The 26,864-nt window shown below is 42.0% G+C and overlaps 1 protein-coding gene across 1 annotated transcript; it reads left to right on the plus strand.

The window, feature by feature from the left end:
* The first annotated feature begins 11,112 nt into the window (after positions 1-11,112).
* LOC123441228 lies at positions 11,113-14,110 on the plus strand. The gene is made up of 4 exons (XM_045117719.1): positions 11,113-11,200; positions 11,749-12,293; positions 12,692-12,755; positions 13,459-14,110. The coding sequence occupies exons 2-4, from the start codon at positions 11,758-11,760 to the stop codon at positions 13,930-13,932; spliced, it is 1,074 nt and encodes a 357-aa protein (XP_044973654.1). The 5' UTR covers positions 11,113-11,200; positions 11,749-11,757; the 3' UTR covers positions 13,933-14,110.
* The last annotated feature ends 12,754 nt before the right edge of the window (positions 14,111-26,864 follow it).

Raw genomic sequence — 26,864 nt, forward strand, 5'->3', positions numbered from 1 at the left:
GGGTGCGGTTTTGGGCGATCAGGCTCGTCTCCAAACATTTGGGGCCCCGGGACGAAACATAAAATTAGTCCCAAATTTTCGAAAATTCATAAAGCTTGACCGATGATTTGAAAATAAATATAGAGATTAACGAATGTCTTCTTGGCAATTACACATGGGAGAACAAAAATAGAAATTAGGATTTATGGCAATTACGGTGTTGTGCTAGTGCGGAGGCACGATGTAATTTCCTGGATTAGGCTCCATGGGACGCTTCGGCTTGATTACTCCACACGGAACAAGGCACGGCGTGACATGACATGTGACAGCTTAATTAGCGATTCCGATTCAACCGATATGGTACATGATTATGGTCAAGCCCTTTCTATCACCAATATATGGCACCAATATATGGAACATGCATGCATGCTAACCACGATTTGGGGGCCCTAGGAAATCGGGGGGGGGGGGGGGGGGCACATCCCTGTGGGCGATGTCCGGTGTGGATCGAAATCACTAATTTAGTTAGGAGTATACGTTTTAAAGATCACTTCCACCTATCCAGGTTACAACAAGTTGCACACTGCATGCGTGCCACTTGTTGTAATCTGGAAGTTTTTCTTTTTTCATAGATTCGTATTTTCAAAACGTTCTATCTCCTAAAACGTGCGTCCAAATCTCGAACCGTTTTTTACCATTGAGTTTCTTTCGTCGAGATCTTCCGAGAGGCACGTCCCGAAAGAAACTACTCGCGCATGATCGTAGGGGCAACAAGGATGAAGAACCCCTCTGTGATCGTCCCCCCTCCGACAGAGTGTCGGAAAAGGCCTCTAGATTGGATCTCGTGACCGAACAATGCCCGAGCCACACGCTCGTCCCATGAGCACCCCGGCTAACACTAGCACGGCGACCGCCCAGGAATCTGAGCCCAACCCTTGTCCACGGATACACCATATCGACACGGCCGACCGCTAAGGGTTCAACTCTCACTAATAGAGAAATGACTAGCCACAACTCTTGTTTGTGGCGCGCCATTTTTCACCAACGCCAGCACTAATATTTTTAAATAGTGCAGGCGTGGGCTAAAATCGTACGTCGTGGCTATTAGCATAGTATTGACGTTGCACATTAGGTCCGGTTAAGATATCATCACTATGGACAGCCTTACTAAACCCTGCTATCATTGTTCATGGTCATGTGTGTCGCGTGTCGTGTTTCATTATTAAATAAAAGAGTGCTGGCAGCTAGATTGGTCCACGGCGAATAGAGTGCACGTCCATCGTACACGTGTTGCATTATTATTGTGCAGATAAACAAGCAACTCATGCATAATGCCCCTAGCGCACCATCATTGACCACCCGGATATGTTTCTAGAAAGTTGCACCAAAGTGGACAGTCCTCCCATTTTATATTAATAAGAGCAAATACAATAGAGCTGAGTCAGCTGGTTATAAGACATAAACTAGTAGTATATTTTTGCTTAGTTGGAAGAAATAGAAAAGGAAAGAGAAGGTAAGCGACCTCTTAGTTAAGAGTCAGCTCTAGCACGTGCTCGTAGGCACTTTGTGAGAGTAAAAGGTGGGCTATATAATAAAATTGTAGTACACCTTTTTAATCAACTGTCGTACATGTTGGCTACAAGATGAGTTATAGATTTTTTTCGAAAAGGAGGCCTCGCCCCGGCCTCTGCATCGAGTGATGCATACAACCATCTTATTTAAAGATGAGTTATAGATGACATGACAATGACTTATAACTAGCAGTTTACTATACTATTAACCATGCTCTAACCGACCCCTCGATGCATCCAAGCAGCATCGAATTGTCTCCCAACCGTCCCACGTTTGTCATATCATACGCATCTGATAAGATAATTTTCTATCCCACGGCGATTATACATAGAATGATAAGTCGGACTGGACAAGGTAAAGGTACAATTCCATGTGCGATGTAACGGGTAGCGTCCCTCCACCATACTTCATTATTGGTGCACATCCATAGTACACCAGTCGCTCCACCATACTTCATTATTGGTGCACATCCATAGTACACCAGTCGCATTATTGTCCTGCACAAGAAACCAAACAATTATTTCACTCTGACCAAATAAACAAGTGACTTTGGAAAATCAGCCCCAGCAATTATCATTGACAAGCGCCTGAAAACTTGTTCCAAAGCTATCCCTCCTCGTACGTGGCTACTTCCAAAGGGGCATCCAATGGCACGTCCCATCCACGTCATCCCTATCGTGCCGTATGTATCTGATAAGATAATTTACCAACTTACAATGTTGATTTGATCTGACGGCTAAACGACCAGTTAGATGTAATAATAGTCTAGTAGAAAAAAAGGAAGAACATATAACGTTACTAGAGGAAGGACCACGCACAAACGTACAATACTATATGCTGACACATGCGGTTGAGATGGCATCTTTCTTGTGGATTATCACACCACATCTTTCTTGTGAGGGTGGTCCAACGGATAGCAAGTGTCCAATCTAAGTGAGCCCAGAGGCAGAAGAAAAGAGAGACTCTCGCTACTCCTACTATGACGGTCCATCACTCACATGAACCACGTAGTAGCTAGTACTACGGTCCGTCGGCATCAGCATCGTCATATATATCCAGCATTCATGTGCGACCTAACCAACCATGTGAAGCCCGTATGTGTTGGATCCATCGATTCGATCATCGGTAAACGTACATGGTCGGCTCGTGAGATTGTTAGTTGATTCAATCAGAGGTAAAAGGATCATTTACGGCAGCTTAGCCTCACATGCATGATTCGGCTCGTGAGATGGGACAAGCCATGAGGATCGTCGCGAGCTACAAATCTGGCCATTACGGCCATGTCCTCTAAAGCTCACTGGAGACAAGAAAAAGAGAAGTTGGACGACATTATTGTTGGCGCTGCCCTCGTCGCGGCGCCGCTTCTTCTTCCTTGCTGCTTCCTCTCACAGCTCTCTGTCTCTCTCTCTCTCTTCTCTCCCTCTACAAAGAACACACCACACACGCACGCACCAAAAAGAACCAGCTAGCTTTGCCTCACTTCCTTCGCAAACACAAGCACTACATTGTCTGCTCAGCCCTCACGGCCTCGATTTTCCATTACACAATGCCACTTATATAAACAGAGGCTGGCACGGCTGTCATGCAATACTCACGCCACTACTTGACCCATTACTCCACTAACAACTCCATCCATGCACTAACTACTTGAATTATCCCACGAAGCTAGCTAACAGATCACATGCATGCAGCTAACAACCTACTTGCCCACGTTTAGCACTCCCTGGAATCACTCCAAATCACAGAGACTCGGCTAGTACTAACAAACTAGCACATGCGCAGCTCCTCTCCAACCAACTGAGAGACCTGTCGGGTCAATTGACCCATTCTGACGTGGTCTATGATGTTCCATCCTTCATCGCGTCTTTTGCCGCTTCTCACGGCGTCGCGACACCATCGGCATCTTGTCGTGCTCGCCGCATCGCACGGCAGCCCGGCACTTCGCCGTCTTCACGCGCCTCCGATCAAGCTTGGACTCGTCGCAGTGACGTTCACATCCGTCAAACAAACATACAGATACATGAACATGACAAGATTAAACCTAACAATTATAAGAAGAGAAAAATACAATTGCTTGTTCCCCAAACTACCCCTGCCCCCTTCCCTCTCTCTTTCTCCATTAATTGTGGTGATAGATGGTGGTCAGTAAGAGCATCATACGGACAAATTGTTAGTTCCCATTTAATAATTAGCTGGCTAAAATTATGTGGGTAAATTATTAGTAATTCATTTTGTTTCATGCTATAGCGATTTGACTAGAGTGTCACTAAGTGGTCTTCATCTACTACTATAAGATCAAGTTGCAAAATAGCCTCACAGTACTATTCTGCTCCCAAGTTCAAATGCTCCCTCATGAACAGCAAAAAAATCTTAATTTTTTGGTGGTGAACTTTGACAAATGCTTTATAGGCATACCAAAATTCAACACGAAATAACATTCATGGAAGTCGTGACAAAACAAAACAAAATCAGTAGTCCGAAATGTATTCAAAACTAGCATATTTGCAGCATCGATTTTATTTTGCCACCAATTCCACGATTGTTGTTTCGAACTAAAATTTTGCATGCATACAAAACATTTGTCAATGTTTATCAGAAGAAAATTCAGAATTTTTAAAAGATAATATTTTTTTCTCATCTTACTGTTCATCAGAAAGCATTTGAGCTCAGAGGAAAAACTTCATGTCCGGCTATAGCCTTTCTACAACAACCCGATATTCAAAACTATGATTGGGCGTCATTTTCTTTTGATATCTACAGCGTATCCTTGTTCAGTGTGATGCTTGCACAGATCAAATCATAAAATTATAATTCATCGGATCCAAACAAACACACTGCAAAAAAGTTACATCAAACAGATCTCCAAGAACATCGAGGAGAATATTGTATTGAAGATCGAAAAGAGAAATAAACCATCTAGCTACTAAGGATAGACCCATAGGTCTGTGAAAACTACTCGCGCATGATCGTAGGGGCAACAAGGATGATGAAGAACCCCTCTGTGATCGTTGCCCCCACCGACAGAGTGCCGGAAAAGACCTCTATATTGGATCTCGTGACCGAACAATGCCCGAGCCACGCGCTCGGCCCACGAGCACCACGACTACCACTAGCAGGGCCACCACCCAAGAATCTGAGCCCAACCCTCGTCCACGGATACACCATACCGACACGGCCGACCGCTAAGGGTTCAACTCTCACTAATAGAGAAATGACTAGCCACAACTCTTATTCGGGGCGCGCCATTTCTCACCAACGCCGGCACTAGTATTTTTAAATAGTGTTGGCATGGGCTAAAATCGTACGTCATGGCTATTAGCTTAGTCTCCTCGATGAAAACATGTTCCAAAGTGATCCCTCCTCGTATTTGGCTACTTCCAAAGTGATCCCTCCTCGTACTTGGCTACTTCCAAAGGGGCGTCTAATGGCACGTCCCATCCACGTCATTCCTATCATGTTGTATGTATATGTATCTGATAAGATAATCTACCAACTTACAATGTTGATTTGATTTGATTTTGAAATATTGACGGAATGTATGTCCATAGCATTGGATGACGTCCTCCCGCATCTATGTCCGTAGACTGATCCCATTGTTCATGGACACGTAATGAAAACAATTTACGGGTTGCTCTTGAAGATGCCATTAGCCCTACGCCGGATTGTTAGTTGATTCAATCAGAGTAAAAGGTTCATCTACGGCAGCTTAGAGCAAGTACGATAGTGGGCTTATAGCCCGCTTACATGGCAATTTTGCCTATGTGGAAGAGAGAGATATGAACAAGTAAGGGAAGTGGGCTCTTATGCAAGAGCCAAGCTATATGCGTATTCCTAGGTAAATACAATAAATATGAAGGAGGGGGTAGAGAGAAGGTGAACAAAAGTAATACTCATATAGCCAACCTTATAGCCAACCTTATTGTACGAATGACTAGAAGAGAAGACTACATATGACATGACAACATCATATAGCCAACATCTGGCTATATTATTAACCATACTCTTAGCCTCACATGCATGTGTGTGAAGACGGTCACGTTTCATTAAATCAAATAAGAGAGTCATTCGCAGCTAGCTTGGGCCACGGCCAGTAGAGTGCACCGCCATCGAACATCTTACACGTGTTGCAGCAGCTTAGCCTCAATGTTCTATTAAGCAATATATTTAAATTTTCTCTTCCATTAAGTCACGCAAAATCTGCCACATAAGCGCTCTCGACATGTAAAGTGTCCACCTCAATGTCCCACTAAGCAAGTCATTTAAGTCTTTTCTCCCACTAAGCCTTCCAAAATCCACCACATAAGCGTGTCATGCATTTCACTTATAAATTACAATTATTTTTGCATTAGCCTATGCATGTAACGCTCCCACTTCAATTCCCGCTGCAACGCGCGGAGAATTGTCTAGTTTATATATTTATCACACCACATTACCCTTAATAGCAACGGAACATGCATGCCATGTCTCTTTCTGTCGCTGAGATTGAGCACCACAAGATCGAACCATCACAAGGCACCTCTTTCCATGGCAACATAAATCAATCTTGTTGGTCGTACCAAAACAATAAAGCCGAGAAGATATATGAATCTATAACGATCATGCATAATAGAGTTCAAAGGAGACTCAAATATTATTCATGGACAGATCAAATCATAAACTCACAATTTATGATTTCCTAACAAACACACTGCAAAAGAGTTACATCAAATGGATCTTTAAGAATATCGAGGAGAATATTGTACTGAAGATCGAAAAGAGAGAATAAGCCATCTAACTACTAACTACGGACCCGTAGGTCTGTGATAAACTACTCACGCATCATCGTAGGGGCAGCTAGGATGATGAAGAACCCCTCTGTGATCGTTGCCCCATCCGACAGAGTTCCGGAAAAGGCCTCTACATTGGATCTCTTGACCGGACAACGCCCGAGCCGCATGCTCGGCCCATGAGCACCCCGACTACCACCAGCAGGGCCACCGCCCAAGCATCTAAGCCGAACCCTCGTCCACGGATACACCATACCGACACGGCCGATGCTAAGGTTTTAACTCTAACTAGTAGAGAAATGGCTTGCCACGACTCTTGTTCGTGGCGCGCCATTTCTCACCAACCCAAGCACTAACATTTTGAAATAGTGTTGGCGTGGACTAAAATCATACGTCATGGCTATTAGCTTAGTACTGACGTTGCACGTTAGGTCCGGTTAAGATACCATAACTATGTCCAGCCTAATTACTAAACCCTGCTATCATTGTTCACCATCATGTGTGTCGCGTTTCATTATTAAATAAAAGAGTGGTGGCAGCTAGCTTGGTCCACTTGGTCCACGGAGAGTAGAGTGCACGTCCATCGTACATGTGTTTCATTATTGTTGTGCACATAAACAAGCAACTCATGCACAATGACCCTAGCGCACCATCATTGGCCAGTCCTCCGGTTTTACGTTAATAACCGACCCCTTGATGCATCCAAGCAGTATCGAATTGTCTCCCATCTGTCCCACGTTTGTCATATCATACGCATCTGATAAGATAATTTTCTACCCCACGTCGATTATACATAGAATGATAGGTCGGACTGAACAAGGTGAAGATACAACTCCATGTGCGATGCAACGGGTTGCGTCCCTCCATCATACTCCATTATTGGTGCACAGCCATAGTACACCAGTCGCATTATTGTCCTGCACAAGAAACCAAACAATTATTTCACTCTGACCAAATAAACAAGCGACTCTGGAAAATCAGCCCCAACAATTATCATTGACAAGCGCCTGAAAACTTGTTCCAAAGCGAAGCGATCGCTCCTCGTACTTGGCTACTTCCAAAGGGGCATCCAACGGCACGTCCCATTTACGTCATCCCTATCATGTCGTATCTATGTGTATCTGATAAGATAATTTAGCAACTTATAATGTTGATTTGATCTGATGGCTAAACGAACAGTTAGATCTAACTAGTCAATAACTCGTGCATAGGCACGGGCTAGCTATGTGGTAATGATAAGACTTCAACTTTCATTAGTAGTTCTTATTAATTGTAAAATCTCCTTACAAATTGCCAAGTGAAATTTGTGTGGATAAACATAATGAAATATTATTATGTAGAACATGTAAGAGTTGGCACTATTATGAGCGGGACAAAATGGCGTGCATATCTTTGATAAGTTCAACTGATTTATTTGAACTTAGCAGCATCATAAGTTAGCCTCCATGCGATATTGGGGCATCAATTACATACAATGATCTCCACCAAGACAAATATTCTTAGGTTTTGAGGTAGAGTGAATATGCTTATTTATTATAGTTATTGGACATCCTTCAAGGGCATTTAATGTTTGTAGTCGTATATTATATGAATAAAATGTCAGCTGTTGATTTCTAATATTGGCTAAATATATTTATAACATCTTTACGACCATGCATATGGAGTGGGCATCTAAATAATCAATCTAGCTACTATGCAAGGACCGGTCTAACTATCCAATCGACATATAGCAATATGTTACTAAAGCTTGTACGTATCCTTTTATCCTTTTATTTCAGAAAAAGGTAGAACACATGTGATTATTTGTACATATCATTTTTCCTTTTTTTAATTAAAGAATAAAGTAGGCACATGATCTTTTGGGACTTGGGCGTGTGTGATGATGGATTTATAAAAAATCATGAAGGCTCTTTTTTATAGAAAGAGGATTCCATATTTACATGATCTTTTTTTTCTAAAGAATGCAGGCGCGTCTTTGTATGCAATGGTTAAATTATTTACATATGCCATGTCTTGAATTCTGATAGATCTTTAGCGCTAAATTCTAAATATAATAGTTGAATTAATCTTACTGATGTGGATTAACATACTGTTGTTTTTTTGTTTCAGAAAAGGGTGAACACACGTGATTGTTTTTGATTGTTTTTGAATCACGATGGTTGTTTCTTGATAGCATGTGTTCTTTTTTAATTTTGGGACTTGGAGGCGTGTGATGAGGGAGTATTTTAGTCATAATGGCTCTATTCCTTACATACATGGTGTCTCTATATAAGTGAGATACTTCTAATAGATCTTGACCATTAAGTTTTAAATCTAATGGTTGAATTAATCTTGATGATGTGGATTAATGTAAAGGCTTGAAAGGTGCCTCCAGTTAGTAAATATAAATATAAGATATAAGATATAAGATAGTCTAGTAGAAAAAAGGAAGAACATAACGTTGCTAGAGGAAGGACCCATGCAGTTGAGATGGCATCTTTCTTGTGGCTAATTCATATATTTATCACACCACATTAGGCGTTCTTTCTCAAAGCTAGTGAGGGTGGTCCAAGCAGACAGCAAGTGTCCAATCTGAGTGAGCCGAGAGGCAGAAGAAAAGAAGACTCTCGCTATTCCTACTGCGACGGCCCATCACTCACATGAAACACGTAGTAGCTGCTACGGTCCATCGGCGTCGATCGGCATCGGCATCGGCATATATATCCAGCATTCATGTGCGACCCAACCAAGCATGTGAAGCACGTATATATGTGTACCATCCATCGATTCATGGGTGCATGGATGTAGTTACCGTCCGTCTGCAGATAAGGTACGGTCGAGTAAAGCAGACACGAGAAGCACGAGATGGATGACCATCTCAAGGAATCTTTGCTCATTTGTAATGTTTGGAGATAAACTCAATCCCCACCTTGGAAGAGAGCCTTCTTAATTAACCCCTGTCACCACTGTCCAAACGTCATGTCGACCAATCCAATGGAGATCTCCTCTGAGCCTCTCCATGTAGCCACGTACTCCATCCGTTTCTTTTTACTCTCCGCATATAAGATTTGGTCAAAGTCAAACAACATAAAGTTTAACCAAATTTATATCCAAAAATATGAATATCTCCTATATTAAAATTATATAGTATGAAAATACATCTCGTGGTGCATCTGATAATATTGATTTCATGTTGTGAATGTTGATATTTTTTAATATAAAGTTAGTCAAACTTTACAAAGCTTGACTTTGACCAAACCTTATATGCAGAGTAAGAGCGTGTTTGGATACTCTCTAGTCATGTGACTAGTAGTAGTCAGACTAAAAGTTTTTAGTCACGCCCTGTTTGGAAGGTGACTACTAATAGTCAGCATTAAATGTCTCAGTATTAAATTCTTCTCTCTCCCTTTCATTTAACTCCCGCGCAAGGAAGGAAAGCAGCAACGGCATGCAACAGCATGGGCCCGCCAATTAATTAGAGGAGAGACTTTAGTCACTTTTAGTTGGGGGTGGGGTGACTAGGGACTAAACTAGTTTTAGTCACCCATTAGTCAGGGGTGTTTGGAGGTTTACTGACTAAAAGTGACTACTACTAGTCTCTAGTCTCTAGTCTCTAGTGATCCAAACACCCTCTAAAAAGAAACGGAGGGAGTAATTTACCCATGGCATGACTGTCCAGACGACATTTTTAATGTGGCTAAATTATCATACAGAGCGACCAATCTCGAAACAAGCTTTTGATCCTCTTTTTTATAAATAGAGGCACAAACCACCAAACCCATACATAGTGACGAGGAAACCTTTAAACAACCAGATCAAAAGAAAAATAAAACTTCATATGAGCAAATGACACAAGTTCCCCTAACCCTACAGCGCACAAGGAAAACAAGAGACGCCACACCTGATAAATCTAAACATAGCGTTAAACATGTTGGGGGGGGGAGCATTTAGGCCTTTTGATGATGGGTTGCCTTGCCTCCTTTCACTCCCAATTAGCCAAGGGCAGTACTAGGAACCCGCGCGCCAACATAAAATTTGGGCCCGTCGACCAGCAGCCGTACGATCTCGTGAACTGCAGTCGTTCGATCCGCTTGTAGCTCCGATGGTGGCGGTCGCCGCTCGGATCGAGATGGTCGTAGCTTCGGTGGAGATGACCCCACGGTAGCAACTCCGATAGCGTCGCATGGCCGTCCGATGGTCGTGTTGGTTGCAACAAAAAAGAATGTCGGATGTAACAAAATGGTACAGTGGTTGTAGCAATTTTCCGTCACGGGTCACAACTCAGTTCTCCTGATGTAGCAAAATTTGATGTTGGTTGTAGCAAAAAAATATGCTAGTTGCAGCAAAATCGCGACGCCGGCTGTGTGATGTAGCAATATGCGATGTTGGTTATAGCAAAATGTAATGCCGGTCGAAGCATGTAGCAAAAACCGCTGCCGCGTCCTTGACGTACTTGCCGGCCATGGCGCCGCCCGCTCTCGTCGACCCAATTGCCCCCTAGCAGCCACGCTCATCGCCCCCTACCGCCCGCGATTACCGGCCATTCGAGGAGAGAAAGTAGACCGCGTCAAAGAAATTAATGTAGGGTTCGACCTGCCAGCAGCTAGCGCGACCAAGCGTTTTGGCCGCGGTGTAGACGGGAAGAGTTTCCCTTTAGCCAACTGCTAATTGTTAGTCAGTTTATCCTAATTACTAATACTCACTTTGTTTAACAGACAGGAACCTCAGCTTTCCTCGCTCGTGTGATTCCTTTGTTGGTCGCCGTCCACCTCTGCCTCACCATCTTTCTTTATAAACACCACCTACCATTCTCTTATGGACCAAACCGTGAGAGAGCCTCCCTTACCTTGTGCTCGTGGTGAAGCTGATCCTTCCATTGCTTGGTGCCCCCAAGCTACCCCAAGGTGAGTGCTTCTTCCCCTAATGTATCTGTATGTATGTCTAGTTTGTTATGCATTCTAAGGATTTGGTGGAAAATCTTCTCCGAGACTGATTCGGTGGAGTACTTCCTACTTGTTCTTTTCATCTCTCTCATGGCCTCAACAAGCTTACATGTGGATTCAGACCTTAGGATTTTCTTTCTAGGAGTAGGAGTAGTGTGTGACTACCCTTCTTAATTAAGGTGGTACACTGAGACGTATTCAGCATTTAATCATTCCTGAGCCCGCGTAGTATCGTAACTTTACGATGGTAATTTTTTGACTGATTGGTTGTTAAATGTTAAGTAGTAATATTTCCTTTCCCCCTACCCCAGCCCAACCAAGATGATGGATAGAGCTAGATCTGATCTCGAGTTCCAGTTTTAGTACCCTGGTGTGCCTTTTGTTTGCGTGTGTGTAGTCGAATCAATTGTAGGAGTAGGAGTAGTATCTTTGTATCGTACCTTTTTTTCCCTTGACTGATTTTAGTGAGTGGGTATATATGACTAATAACAAGAACTACATATTTTCAGGCTTACATCATGTCAGGTGACCTAGTTGATTTAAGTCCAGGGCAGTTGCATAAGCTAGCCGATCTGATCCATCGACAAGAAGTCCAGAAGCTTCAAGAGCTCGAGTTCAACTCGTATGCAGAGCAACAAAAGTATCTCCGTGACGCCAATGATGCCCGCGATAAGGTGTATCACATCCTTGACAGTGCACGGGACATGATAGCACAAACCGAGGCTGAGAAGGATGCCACCAAGCAAGATATTGGCAAGGATGTCTATGACTACTGCACCAAGGCCATCGGAATATCTCTCCAATTCATCCGGAGTTACAACACCCGTCTCACCTACCTTGACAAGCTCAAGACCCACAGTGATGATCTCATCAAGCAGCTAAAGTTCCTCAATCCAGCCACCCAACAGAAGGAGGCCCAGCGCCTTGCCCTTGAGGCTGGCATGTATAAGAAAGCCACGCTGGAGAATGCCAAAAAGTTTCAACACTTTGCACCAAATCAATTCTCAAAATGGCTCAAGGAAAACAAAATCATGTTTGAGGATCTTGTGCAAGAGTATGTCCCAGCGTCATCATCATTAATTTATAAATGTTTAAATACCATTGTGTTCAAAATGATTGCAATAATTTGTATCATTATTAGCATTAATATTTCACACGATGGGAACTTAAAACCAAAATTGATAAAACTCGACCTCCAAAGTGTTGGATTAAACCACTTGGTTATTCAACTTTAAATTATTAAAATTGAAAGATATTGAGCTTTATGAAAATTTGTAGAAATAGTGGCATGCAGTCTACTTGCTTAACATTGCTGAGAACAAACAAATAAAATCTTGCAATCTCTTAGGGAACATAATCTTTGTTTACTATTTACACTTATAGATGGTACTTTTGCAGTTCTATGTAAATGTAACAACAATGACTTTCCTGCTTATCCAATTGTACTTGCAGAAATATGTCAAAGCTTGGTTTTAGGGGGGCTTTCAAAAACTTGGATGATATCCAAAAGCTACAGGTATGAACTAACTTACTCTCTAAACCTGGCCCTTTCCAGCTTATCATACATAAATTGCAATTAATTAACAATCTTTAATGTATCATATTACACGTCTTCGTCTCCATATTTATATATTGTTATTACTATATAGAAAAGATTTGTGGTACTACAGCGTGAACCAAAGGTTTTAACAACAAAGAAGTCATGACTTAAAAAACTATGTTTCAAGTCATCAAGAGTCAAGATATATAATGGATTTATGCTGTGTTCTTAAGAGCTGCAATTTGTACAACTGAACTGAAGTTGTTGAATTTGGGGATTTCAAGTCCATTTTAACCATCGAATATATGTAACTCATAGAAAAATTACAATCAAGTGAATGCTTATATCAAAAACTTTCCAATGGTACTTGAGACACATAAGAAGTTATCAAGATGCTTTGGAGTTCGAGTTGAACTCACTTAAATAATTTCATGACCAAATGTCAGGGCCTCACTTAATCGTTGAACTGATCATAGTGAACACTAAAGAGGAGTCATTTCTTCCTAAAATGGTTCCTCCGTTAGAATCCGTTTGAACTTCTGCTAAATTTGGATAGAGATCATTTGAGTTTTCGATTTTAATAAATTGTAATTTTCATATGGCGCAAAAATAGTGGCTTTATATTGTATTATAAAAGTAGTACTAAACATCACTACAATGTGTATATCATGTTTGCCAGGTATATGACAATATTATTGCGGAAGCGGGACAAGGAAAATCTGTGGTGACTTACTCATTTGAAGCTTTGGGAAAAGTCGGGGTGGCAGTTTTAGTTTTTACAGCAGCTGCAATGGTGTGGGACATATACACAGCAGAAGATAAGCTGGAGGCAGCGGTTAGGGATTCAGTAAATGCGTTAACTGCAGTAGTTAACCTTGAGGTGGGAGAAATAGTTACTACTGCTGTAGAAGCTGGATTCGTAGCACTAGACATCGAAATTGCTTCTGCGGCTGTCACGGTAATTGGAGGAGTCGTCGGTTTTGGAATTGGTGCGCTCATTGGGATAGCTGCAGGTGCGCTGCTTGACTTGATTTTCAGCAGTGGAACTAGCAAGGTGGAGATAACAGACGGGCTTACAGTTTGCCGTGTGGCGCCTATGCCTCATGGTCTCGAACTCGCTCGTCTAGTTAAGCACAATTACCCTGAACTTTAAACTGATCATGCTACTACTATGATCTTTGCTATGCTATCTTCTGCTCTTAGTGCTAGCTACTACTGTCGTGAGTATGTAAGTGCCTAGTGTGCACTCCTAAAATAATACCCCCCGCCCCTGTCGGGAAACTATTGTATTCATGATGCCATGATGAGGAATAAAAGTCATGTTGATTCAATATTATTGTCTTTGCTAGACTCTACTATGTCTCCCCACTCACATATTCCATAATTTGGTTTCCTTTCTTTTTGCCCTATTATTATGTTTTTGATCTAGGATAACACAAAAGGCATGAAACTGGACCCCATGACTTATGAAATGCAAATAATCTGTTTCTGTAACATCAAAAATAATGTATCAATAATGTAATGAAATGAAATTGATAGGTGTTTCCAAGAAAGAATGTATCAATAACATGATGCTGGTACTGATGAAGAAGATGCTTCCAAGAAAGAATGAATTGCCCGCCAGCACGTACGAAGCAAAGAAGCTTGTCTGCCCTCTAGGATTAGACGTGCAGAAGATACATGCATGCCCTAATGACTGCATCCTCTACCGCGGTGAGAAGTACGAGAATATGGATAAATGTCCGGTATGCACTGCATTGCGGTATAAGATTAGAAAATATGACCCTGGTGATATTGAGGGAGAGCCACCCAGGAAGAGGGTTCCTGCGAAGGTGATGTGGTATGCTCCTATAATACAACGGTTGAAACGTCTGGTCAGAAATAAAGATCATGCGAAGTTGTTGCGATGGCATATGGAAGATCGTATGAAAGACGATAAGTTGAGGCACGCCGCTGATGGTCGGCACTGGAGAAAAATCGAGAGAGAGAGAGTTCCCGAGATTTGCAGGTGACGCAAGGAACTTATGGTTAGGTCTGAGTACAGATGGCATGAATCCTTTTGGTGAGCAGAGTTGCAGTCACAGCACCTGGCCCGTTACTCTATGTATCTACAACCTTCCTCCTTGGTTGTGCATGAAGCGGAAATTCATTATGATGCCAGTGCTTATCCAAGGTCCAAAGCAACCCGGCAACGATATTGATGTGTACCTAAGGCCATTAGTTGATGAACTTTTACAGCTGTGGGCCGAACCAGGTGTACGTATGTGGGACGAGCACAAACAAGAGGAATTTGACCTTCGAGCGTTGCTTTTCGTAACCATCAATGATTGACCTGCTCTTAGTAACATTTCAGGACAGTCAAACAAGGGATACAATGCATGCACGCACTGTTTGGATCAAACAGAAAGTATATATCTGGACAAATGTAGGAAGAATGTGTACCCGTACAATCGTCGTTTTCTTCCGCCCAAGCATCCCTTAAAGAAAAAAGGCAAGCATTTCAATGGCAAGGCAGAACCCCGGGGGAAGCCTGTCATCCGTACTGGTGCTGAAGTATTTAATATGGTCAAAGATTTAAAAGTAATCTTTGGAAAGGGTCCTGGCAGCCAACCTGTTCCTAACGTCCTGATAAGCGCGTACCCATGTGGAAGAAGAAATCTATATTTTGGGAGCTACCCTACTGGGAAGTCCATGAGGTCCGCTCGGCAATCGACGTGATGCACCTGACGAAGAATCTCTGCGTGAATATTCTAGTCTTCCTGGGCTTGTATGGGAAGTCAAAAGATACACCGAAAGCACGGGAGGACCAGGAACGTCATAAAGGAAGAGATGGCATGCATCCAGGGCAGTTTCAAGGGCGTGCCAGCTACGCTCTTACTAAGGAAGAGAAGGAAATCTTCTTTGAAGTCCTTTTCAGTATCAAGGTCCCGACTGGCTTCTCGTCGAATATAAAGGGAATCGTAAATATGAAAGACAAAAAATTCCAAAACTTAAAGTCTCATGACTGCCACGTGCTTATGACGCAATTGCTTCCGGTTGCATTGAGGGGAATTCTACCGGAAAATGTTCGCCTGGCAATTGTGAAGGTATGTGCATTCCTCAATGCAATTTCTTAGAAGGTAATCAATCGAGAAAGTCTATCAGGGTTACAGATTGATGTGGTCCAATGTCTGGTCAGCTTTGAGTTGTTGTTCCCGCCATCCTTCTTCAATATAATGACACACCTCCTAGTTCACCTAGTCGAAGAGATTAGAATTCTCGGTCCTGTGTTTCTACACAATATGTTCCCCTTCGAGAGGTTCATGGGAGTCTTAAAGAAATATGTTCGTAACCGTGCTAGGCCAGAAGGAAGCATCTCCAAGGGCTATGGAACAAAGGAGGTCATTGAATTTTGTGTGGACTTTCTTCCTGACCTTAAGCCGATTGGTGTTCCTTAATCTCGGTATGAGGGTAGGCTGACAGGAAAAGGCACACTAGGAAGGAAAGCAAAAGTATGTATGGACGGACATTCTTTCTCTCAAGTACACTACACAGTTCTACACAATTCCACCGTGATGGCTCCGTATATCGTGAGACACAAGAATATTCTACGCTCCGAAAACCCGGGGAAGGCTGACTCTTGGATTAAAGGGGAACACGAGAAGACTTTCGGCAGTTGGTTGCAGACACATCTCATGAATGACGACACCGTTGGAGATGAGCTGTACTGTTTGGCCAGGCCACCATCTTTGACTATATGTACTTTCCAAGGGTATGAGATAAATGGGAATACATTTTACACGGTTGCCCAAGATAAAAAGAGCACCAACTAAAATAGTGGTGTCCGCTTTGATGCAACAGACGAGAATGGGCACTGTTTGGAAACATATTACGGGTACATACAGGAGATATGGGAACTTGACTATGGACCTACTTTTAAGATCCCTTTGTTTCGGTGCAAATGGGTGAAGCTGACAGGAGGCGGGGTAGTTGTAGACCAAAAGTACGGCATGACAACAGTGGATCTCAACAATCTTGCGTACATGGACGAACCATTTGTCCTAGCCAATGATGTCGCTCAAGTTTTCTATGTGAAGGACATGTCTACAAAAACGAGAAAAAGAAATCAGCAAAAGAAGATATCGTCCGATGAGCCAAAACGCCACATAGTTCTTTCAGGGAAAAGAAACATCGTGGGAGTAGATGACAAGACACACATGTCAGAAGATTATAATAAGTTTCATAAAATGCCGCCCTTCAAAGTGAAAACTGACCCAAGCATCCTACTGAATGATGAAGATTCTCCATAGCTACGACCCAGAAGAAAACATAAATAATAGATAGGAATATTGGTGCAATAATGTAATAATGTATTAAACCTTTTATGTAATACATGTATGGAATGTACTAAATTTCAAACACTTTTCATTTTCATAGTATCCATGTAAGAGATGAGTTCTCGTTCGAAACCCTGATACTTCGAGAGAGATTGTCTGTCTTGTACACGAAGTACATCCAGTTTTTGTCGTAGCCCTCTCAACTTTTTACCACATGCTATGTGGGTGAAATGATGATAGCATGCCAACTTTCAACATTTTCAGAGTTCATTTGTAGTGCTTTTCAATTTCAGGGTCAACTAGCTCAAAAAAAATAAGTAAATGCACGAAACATACCAAATGAAGTCAGAAATTGTCGAAATTTTGTGATGTGCCTTTGAATCGTGCATTTTGAATACACAAAAAATATGGAGTTCAAATAAGTTCAAAAAAAATGAAATCCCTTTGTAAGAGATGAGTTCTCGTTCGAAACCCTGCTACTTCGAGAGAGATTGTCAGTTTTGTAGACGAACTGCATCCAGTTTTTGTCGTAGCCCTCTCAACTTTTTAACACATACTATGTGGGTGAAATGATGATAGCATGCCAACTTTCAACATTTTCAGAGTTCATTTGTAGTGCTTTTCAATTTCAGGGTCAACTAGCTCAAAAAAAAAGTAAATGCACGAAATATACCAAATGAAGTCAGAAATTGTTGAAATTTTGTGATGTGCCTTTGAATGGTGCATTTTGAACACACAAAAAGTATGGAGTTCAAATACGTTCAAAAAAATGAAATCCCTTTGTAAGAGATGAGTTCTCGTTTGAAACCCTGATTCTTCGAGAGAGATTGTCCGTTTTGTACACGAAGTGCATCCAGTTTTTATCGTAGCCCTCTCAACTTTTTAACACATGCTATGTGGGTGAAATGATGATAGCATGCCAACTTTCAACATTTTCAGAGTTCATTTGTAGTGCTTTTCAATTTCAGGGTCAACTAGCTCAAAAAAAATAAGTAAATGCACGAAATATACCAAATGAAGTCAGAAATTGTTGAAATTTTGTGATGTGCCTTTGAATGATGCATTTTGAATACACAAAAAGTATGGAGTTCAAATAAGTTGAAAAAACCATATTATGAAATTAAATATTATCATTGGCGATTCATCTCTATTATGAAATTAAACATATCAAAAAACCATTGCAGAACATATGACCAAATTAATACAAGTTCATCATCACATTAAAGCCAAAGAACAGTAGTGATCAAATGTTATTATTGCAAAAAATAAATACATAAAGTTCTCTCATAAAACAACATACAACTATGTAAAACATTTAAATGCAACAACAAACGCGATCAAAATCGCAACTAAGGTAACAATTGACCTAACAACATAATGATACCAAGCCTCTTTATAAATGGCATATTTTCTAATATTCCTAATATTCAAGCGCATTTCATCCATCTTCAAGCGCATTGCATCCATCTTCAACCGCATCGCATCGATCTTCATCTTGCGATCATCGATGACATTGGCGACATGCAACTCCAGTTCCATATTCTTATCCTCAATTATTTTCAATTTTTCTTCAAGTATTTGTTTTCTTTTTCAACCAAATTTAACTTCCCGACAAGAATTTTTATCTGGGTTGGAATTTCCGGTTCACATACCTCTTAGATTAAAAAAATATATGTCACGTTGGTCGTCATAATTGTCATAAACACTAAATAAAACAAATAGTTATAAAAGATAATATATACCACATCCGAATCATAGACAGGACGAGGGCCGACGGAGGCGGATACCAAAACCATCGCACTATATAATAACAAAAATTAATGAAAGTGAGTAATTTATACAAGTATGTATCTAAATCATACAAGTAAGATTTTTTTCTTTTAAAAAGAAGATAAAAACAAGAGGCTCACCACGGTGGTGCTCGCGACGAGATCGGCACGGGGCGATCGACAATGGTGAGGACGGGCACGGGACGACACCCTACGCATGTGCAAACTCTAAGAAGTTAATTTGAGCATTTGAAATGAGCTACACTAGCAGTGACAAATGAAAGGATGAAGTAGCTAACCTTTTAAAACACTTGTGCAGTTGGTGCACGACCAAACCTAGACAAATATTAAGGAAAATGGAGCTTGGAGGTCGAGCTTGGAGAGGAGAAAGCTTAAGTAGAGTGGCTCGGGCATTTCATCGAACACGTCCTGTGCATGAACTAGAGTGGCAAGAGCATGGCATGGTCACACTTCAACAACCAAAAAACAGGGGATATGGTGGGCAGGGGCCAGGGTTTATATAGGCAACACTTTAGACCCGACTTTTGTCGAAAACCGGGACTAATAGCCTAACCTTTAGTCCCGGTTCTTGGCACGCCCCGGGACTAAAGGCCCCTGCTTCCCGCCTTCTGGTCTGCCGAAAAAGGGCCTTTAGTCCCGGGTCGTGGCTCCACCCGGGACTAAAGGAGGTCTTTAGTCCCGGATCGAGCCACGAACCGGGACTAAAGATCCCTGCACTAGTGGGGACAGGGCCTATAGCCCCGACCCGTAAGGGGCTTTAGTCCCGGTTCACCAACCGGGACTAAAGGGGCCGTACTAAAGGCCTAATCTTTTCGTCCCGGCCCTCTTACACGCCGGGACTAAAGGTGCTCCACGTGGGCGCTTCGTAGCGCCCCAGGGGCAGGCCATTTAGTCCCGGTTCGTTACACGGTCCGGGACTAAAGATTTTCAGATTTTGCTAGCTTTTGGGTTTTTTTTGAATGAAATTATTTTTGGGTTTTAGGGTTTTAGGGTTTAGGTGTTCAGGAGATTAACGTGATGCCTCGTTTGGTGTTTGGGAATTAGTTTTCATATAATTTAAAATAGAAATAATTATGCATATATATATAAGATTAACTTATCTTACAAGCGATCATATATATACAATTATATGGTGATCTGAATTATCGGGACTAGAGCCCGTCTATTCGATTACATGAACGAACATCAGTAATGGCCCTTAGCTACATTAAATCGTCCTTTGTCTTCTATAGCTTCCGTCCTCAGAAATCCCGCAAGCTCCTCTGCAACAACAATCGCGCGTTGCTCTGGTAGGACCTTCGTCCTCATGGCCGTGTGCTATATAAGAAGAGGAGATGAATATGAATATCAATCATGATAACAAAGAATGACGGGTAAAAATAGAGGTGTGAATGTTCATTGCTTACGTCGAATATGTGATCCTTGAACTCAGAGGTAAACGTGCGAATGGTCTCGCAAACATAGTATCCGCATAGATGCGTTCCCCGTGGCTGCTGGTCGCACTTTACGAGAATAGAATATATATAATCAAAATAATAATCTAGCATCATAAATGTATTGAAAATTAATAGAAGTATATCATACTACTACTTACCTGAGCCGCTCTAAAGGTCAGCTTCTCAGGAAAGTTACCGGGAGTCACGCACTTGAACCGATTCCAAACCCTGCCCGACAAGGATAATGATTTGCTAAGTTTTTCATTAATTGATATATCAGAAAATCATCGAAAGAGACCGATAGAGTGCAAGAATGATTAAAATTACCCTTGGAGCATGTCCTGCAGGCTTTGGAACTGTTCCAAGGGTCTCGATAATGGGTCGAAGGCATCAACTCTTCCCTTATCAATTTGAATGTCCAACAGAATCCAATGGAAGCTGCACATGTATATATATATATATGTGTGTGTGTGTGTGTGTGTGTGTGTGTGTGTGTGTGTGTGTGTGTGTGTGTGTGTGTGTGAGTAACTTATCAATTACACTTATAAGTGAATGGACACAACAGAGTAAAGACCCTCACCTGAAGTTGTATGGAAACAGTATGTGGTCACATAAATTTTGATCTCTAAGAAACCTTAGAAGGTTTTTGTCCGTCTCCTTGGGATAATTAGTTAGGGTCGCTATATGTATTTTATCTGGATCAATAAACCCAATATTTAGGATGCTCTTACTTTTACACTCCAGAATCTTTATTCTGCATAATAGAGTACAAGTTATATATAGACAATGAATTGAAATAACTAAACAAGTTATATGTAGACAACGAATTGAAAAACTTACAGACAATAGCAACTCATAAGAGATTTGTCGAGGGCGTCGCCATTGTACATCTGGAAGAGTTCATCAAAGTCGATATGGATTTCTTCGGAGCGGCCGTAGTACTCCTGTGGGACACTCAGCACGATCATCGTTCTCCCATTCTTTGATTCACTTAAGTACCATTTATGCAAGTAACGCAGATTTGTTGGGAGATCATCTTTGCTGACCAAAGGCTCTCCCATGACAAACTATGGCTTAGGGGCTACCACAGCCTTGGGTATCCTGTCGTCTTGGGAAGCCAGCAAATCTTCAACCGAGATACCACATTCATCCGCCAACTCCTTTGCTTTTTCAAAAGCTTGCCCCTGCACCGGAGGGGGAACATTCTCGGTTAACACCTTGAGGGGTGGGATCGACTGTTTGGCCTGTTGTCCAAGCTGAGGAACATCTGATTTTTTCTTGCTTGTAGTTGAACTTGATTTGCTCCCACTTGCACTTGCATGTGACCTGCTCTTTTTCACTTCCTTCTGCAATGTGCGTGTATAGTCATCAGACTTATAGTGTAAGTCATACTGTGATGGAGTGGTTATGAAGTCTTTTGCCCATGCTAATATCTTCTCGGTGTATTTCGGGCGGGGCTCGGGTTCCTTCCTTTTCATCTGCGCATCATGCTGTTCCTTTGCTATCCTGGCGTTTTCCTCGGGGGTACGATCATAAGGTATGATAGGAAGATTAGCATGAGGTACCTTTGGGAGGGGCGACAGTTTGCGCTTTGGGGAGCTCCGTCCTTTAGAAATCATCGACGAAGCGTTCTTGCTGGCACGCTTCCGCTTAGTATCATGTGCGGGCGGCGGCGGAGACGGACGACCCAATTCCGGCGGCGGTGATCGAGATGGACTCGTGTTGTGCTGGCCGACGTCATGTGGAGGGCTTGGAGGTAATGGAGGTGTAGGTGACCTGCGACGACTCGGAGGCGGTGTTGTCCTTGGGGCCGAGCATGGAAGCTTGATGTAGTTCTTGTCCCATAGGATGACTCCACCCAGTACTTCTCCGAGTGTCCTCTCATCTTCGGGTCCAGCTATGTCGAGCTCCATATCATGAAACCCCGTCAGGATTTCATCCACCCCGACTTTAGCAAAGCCAGCTGGAATCTCACGGCCATGCCAGCGTGCATCAGGGCCAGAAGGTAAAGCTTGTCCGACGGCCACCTTCATGGATATGTTCTTGAATTTCTGATGGAGTTCACATGATGTTGACTCCTTGATTCCATCCACGGGGTAGCCTGGACCGCCCTCTATCATTCTTCGTTCATCGTCGGGCGGGGCCTCAGATTCAGCCACGCTGCTTTTCCGCTTAGATGGGGCGCCGGTAATATCAACTGCAAGATCTTCCTAGCGCGGTACTCCTCTAAGCTCAACAATCTGCTTTTGTTGCTCATTAATCCTGGCAAGCAACTGGTTGAACTTGTCATTCTCCTCATCCTGCTGCCGCTTCTTTGCTCTCTCTCGGCTTCTGTAAGTGTCTTGGTCTCTGGCAAACCCAAGCCACCACGGGTAAGAAGGACCGAAGCCTCGCGTTCGTCCTCCATGTTCGTCATTACCGAGGACCAGTGTGAGAAAATCTTTATCTCTATGTGCAATGAACTTTCTTTGTCCCTCCTTAATTTCTTTCACTATCCTTTTCCAATTCTCCCTGGGTATCCTAAGATTGTCATTGCAGATGAGGTCCCCTGTTGTTTCGTCGTACGACCCACCATGCGCAAGGAACCAATTTCTTGCTCTCAATTCCCACTCATTAGGGAGTGGTTCAGGTACGACGCCTTTATCTATCAAATATTGCTCTTTCTTATCCCACTTTGGGATGGCAGTCTCATAGCCCCCTGGCCCCAGCTTGTGGTGATATTTCTTCTTGTCGGCATTTATCTTGTTCTTTTATGATAATGCCTGGGCCTCTTCTGACTCCTTGTACTCTTGAAATGCCTTCCAGTGATTCACCTGCTTGGCTAGAGACCCCTCGAATACTGGCACTTTCTGTGTCTTCTTCCAGCTACGGAACAGTTCGGCCATCGTCTTCAGAGTCCACTGCTTGACTTTGGCCCTCAGTTTGTCTGCGGCGTCTTCATTCTCACATTCTGGCAGGTTGAAATGTGACATGAGATCATGCCAAAGATTATCTTTGTACCTTTCGGCGACATAGTCACTACCGGCTGCCCCTTTGCGCTTGTTCCACTCCCGAACGCTGATCGGGACGTGATCCCTAACGAGAACTCCGCATTGCTTCTTGAATGTGTCAGCAGCATTCTTAGGAAGCTTGGGTTCGCCCGTAGGAAATATCACCTCAAATGTGTAATGCGTCCGTGCATCCAACTTTCTAGTCGGGCCTCTTTTCGTAGTTTTGCTCGATGTGGAGGCCTAAGAGGGAGAAACATTCGTCAAATGAATGTATATGTATACAATATAGAGCTATCTCCAATATTTTTCACATATTACAAGTGATTGTCGAACTTCATATGTATACCTCACCGGACTTCTCCTCTTCACCGGCTTCTCCATCAGTGGAGCTATCACCTTCTCCGTCATTGGACCTATCTCCTGCCCCATCGGCATCATCTTCGTGTCGCTCGACCTCCATTCCAACGTCCTGGTTTAGATATGACGACGGAGATTCAGCTGGTTCAACATCGGGGCCGTCTTTGATTATATCTTCCAGAAGTTCTTCCTCTTCGAGGTTCCTGATATGTGGATCCATAGTTATGCAAAAAACGGATTCTCTTAACCTTTGTACCAAAAACCAAAGTAGGAGTACTTTTTCAATTTGAGACTCCTAGATTTCTGCATAGTATTCAAAGTAGGAGTACTTTTCCAATTTGAGCATTCAATAAGCAAAACCAAATCGTAAAATAAAGTAGTATTCAAATTAGCATGCATTCAATTATAAGCTAATACATCATCACTTTTGTCCGTACATCGTCGAATATTATCACTAATACTCCTCGAATACTATCATACATATAGCATCACTAATACATCTAGAACCGTAGCGCCCGACGGGCATCGGCGCGGGCGGTGGACACCCAAAGAGAAGGAACCATCACAGGATCATAGCTCCAGTGAGATCTCCGAAGAACCTGCCAGGTATGCTCGAACCTGCCCTCCAACGCAACCATGTAGCGACGGACGTGCTCATCCTCCTCGCTGACACGGTGACGTACCACCTCCGCGGAGTCCGGAAGCCTCGACATCCTCACTGGCCCGCGCGACCGCCACGAAACAAGGATCGGGTCAACGACGGGCTGGCTCCTCACCAACCTACGCCCCCCGGAAGGTAGCACCTCCCAATACCAGCCGGGCGGAGCCCAGTCCCGGACAGGGCCCCTCTGATCAAGCAGGTGTCCTCCGCCGAGTCGACAACGAGGATGCGGGATAGGCATCGTAAAATGAACTAAAAAAATAAACTAGTTCTATTAATTTTCTTGCTAAAATAAACTATTAACACTTAAGCATATACAATAGCAAAATTAAACTATTAACACTTAAGCATATACAATAGCAAAATTAAGCAATAATCTAAGAAACACTATTAACACTTAAGCATATACACTATACAATAGCAAAATTCCTTCTCTTCTTATTTTCATTTTTCTTCTCCTCCTCTTCTTTTCTTCTCTTCTCCTCCTCTTCTTTTCTTCTTTTCTTATACACTATACACTATATACACTATAGCAAAATTCCTCCTCTTCTTATACACTATACACTATATACACTATACACTTAAGCATATACACTATACAATATACACTTTTTCTTCTTTTCTTCTCCCCCTCTTCTTATTTTCATTTTTCCTATTCTTATTTTCTTATTTTTGTTCATATTTCTTCTTCTTGTAACCCTAACCTAATTCTAAATATTAATAACTCTAATAATCTAGCACAAACCTAATAACAATAGGAATTAAATGACAAAAAAAATCTTTTTCTTTTTCTTCTTTTCTTCTCCTTTTTCTTCCTTTCTTCTATATATACTGGCCGGAGTGTTGGGGAGGAGGGGGCGGGGGGCTTACCGGCCGGAGGTGTCGACGGCGCGCGGCGAGGAGGACGGCGCGGAGGATGGCGCGACGGCGAGGAGGACGGCCGACGGCGAGGAGGACGGCAGGCGGCGGCGAGCAGGACGGCGGGCAGCCTGACGGCGTCGGTTAGTTCGTCGCTGTGCCGCGTCGGGCACGAGAACGAGACGAAGAAGAAGAGAAATGGACGAATTGGGTTGGAAATTTTCGAAGTCTCGCTTATATAGGTGGATCTATATTCCCGGTGCGTGGCTCGGGCCGGGTCTAAAGACCCCCTTTAGTCCCGGGTGGAGCCACGACCCGGGACTAAAGGCCTCTTTTCGGGCAGACCAGGAGGCGGGAAGCAGGGGGTCTTTAGTCCCGAGGCGTGGCTCCAGCCGGGACTAAAGGGGGCCTTTAGTCCCGGGTCGTGGCTCCACCCGGGACTAAAGCCCCTCCTCGGCTGCACGATAAGTTTAGTCCCACCTCGCCCAGCGAGGGGGACAAACACCTGTTTATAAGCCCCGTCGCAGCTTGTCCATCGAGCTCCTCTCTAAAGCAGGCTTACGGGCCTAAACTTAGTGAAAATTGAAACTATATTCGAAATTGTGGATAAAATTCAATCTGAATTCAAAGTGAATTCACGTCGAATTTTGTCCACGATTTCTCATATAGTTTCAATTTTTTTCTATTTTCAAAATTAATTATTTTGACTATCCAAACTATTAACTTATTTTGTTATTTTCAATTAAAAACTATGTTTATTAAAAATTCTTTTTTTATATTTGAGAATTTGACAAAACTATGATAATGAAAAGTGTTTGAAATTGAATAAATAGTTCAAAACTATTTTCTATTTTCATAATTAATTATTTCGACTATCCAAACTATTATCTATTTTGTTATTTTCAATTAAAAACTATGTTTATTAGAAATTCTTTTTGCATATTTGAGAATTTATCAAAACTATGATAATGAAAAATGTTTCAAATTGAATAAATAATGCAAAATTATTTTCTATTTTCATAATTAATAATTTTGACTATCCAAACTATTATCTATTTTGTTATTTTCAATTAAAAACTATGTTTATTAAAAATTCTTTTTGCATATTTGAGAATTTGACAAAACTATGATAATGAAAAGTGTTTCAAATTGAATAAATAATGCAAAGATATTTTTTATTTTCATAATTAATAATTTTGACTATCCAAACTATTATCTATTTTGTTATTTTCAGTTAAAAACTTTGTTTATTAAAAATTCTTTTTGCATATTTGAGAATTTGACAAAACTATGATAATGAAAAGTGTTTCAAATTGAATAAATAATGCAAAAATATTTTTTATTATCATAATTAATAATTTTGACTAGACAAACTATTATCTATTTTGTTATTTTGACTTCATTTGGTATATTTCGTGCATTTACTTAATTATTTTGAGCTAGTTGACCCTGAAATTGAAAAAGCACTACAAATGAACTCTGAAAATGTTGAAAGTTGGCATGCTATCATCATTTCACTCACATAGCATGTGTTAAAAAGTTGAGAATGCTATGACAAAAACTGGATGCAGTTCGTGTACAAAACTGACAATCTCTCTCGAAGAAGCAGGGTTTCGAATGAGAACTCATCTCTTACAAAGGGATTTCATTTTTTTTTTGAACTTATTTGAACTCCAT

Source organism: Hordeum vulgare, chromosome 3H (genome assembly GCF_904849725.1).
Source record: "Hordeum vulgare subsp. vulgare chromosome 3H, MorexV3_pseudomolecules_assembly, whole genome shotgun sequence".
Classification (NCBI taxonomy): Eukaryota; Viridiplantae; Streptophyta; class Magnoliopsida; order Poales; family Poaceae; genus Hordeum; species Hordeum vulgare.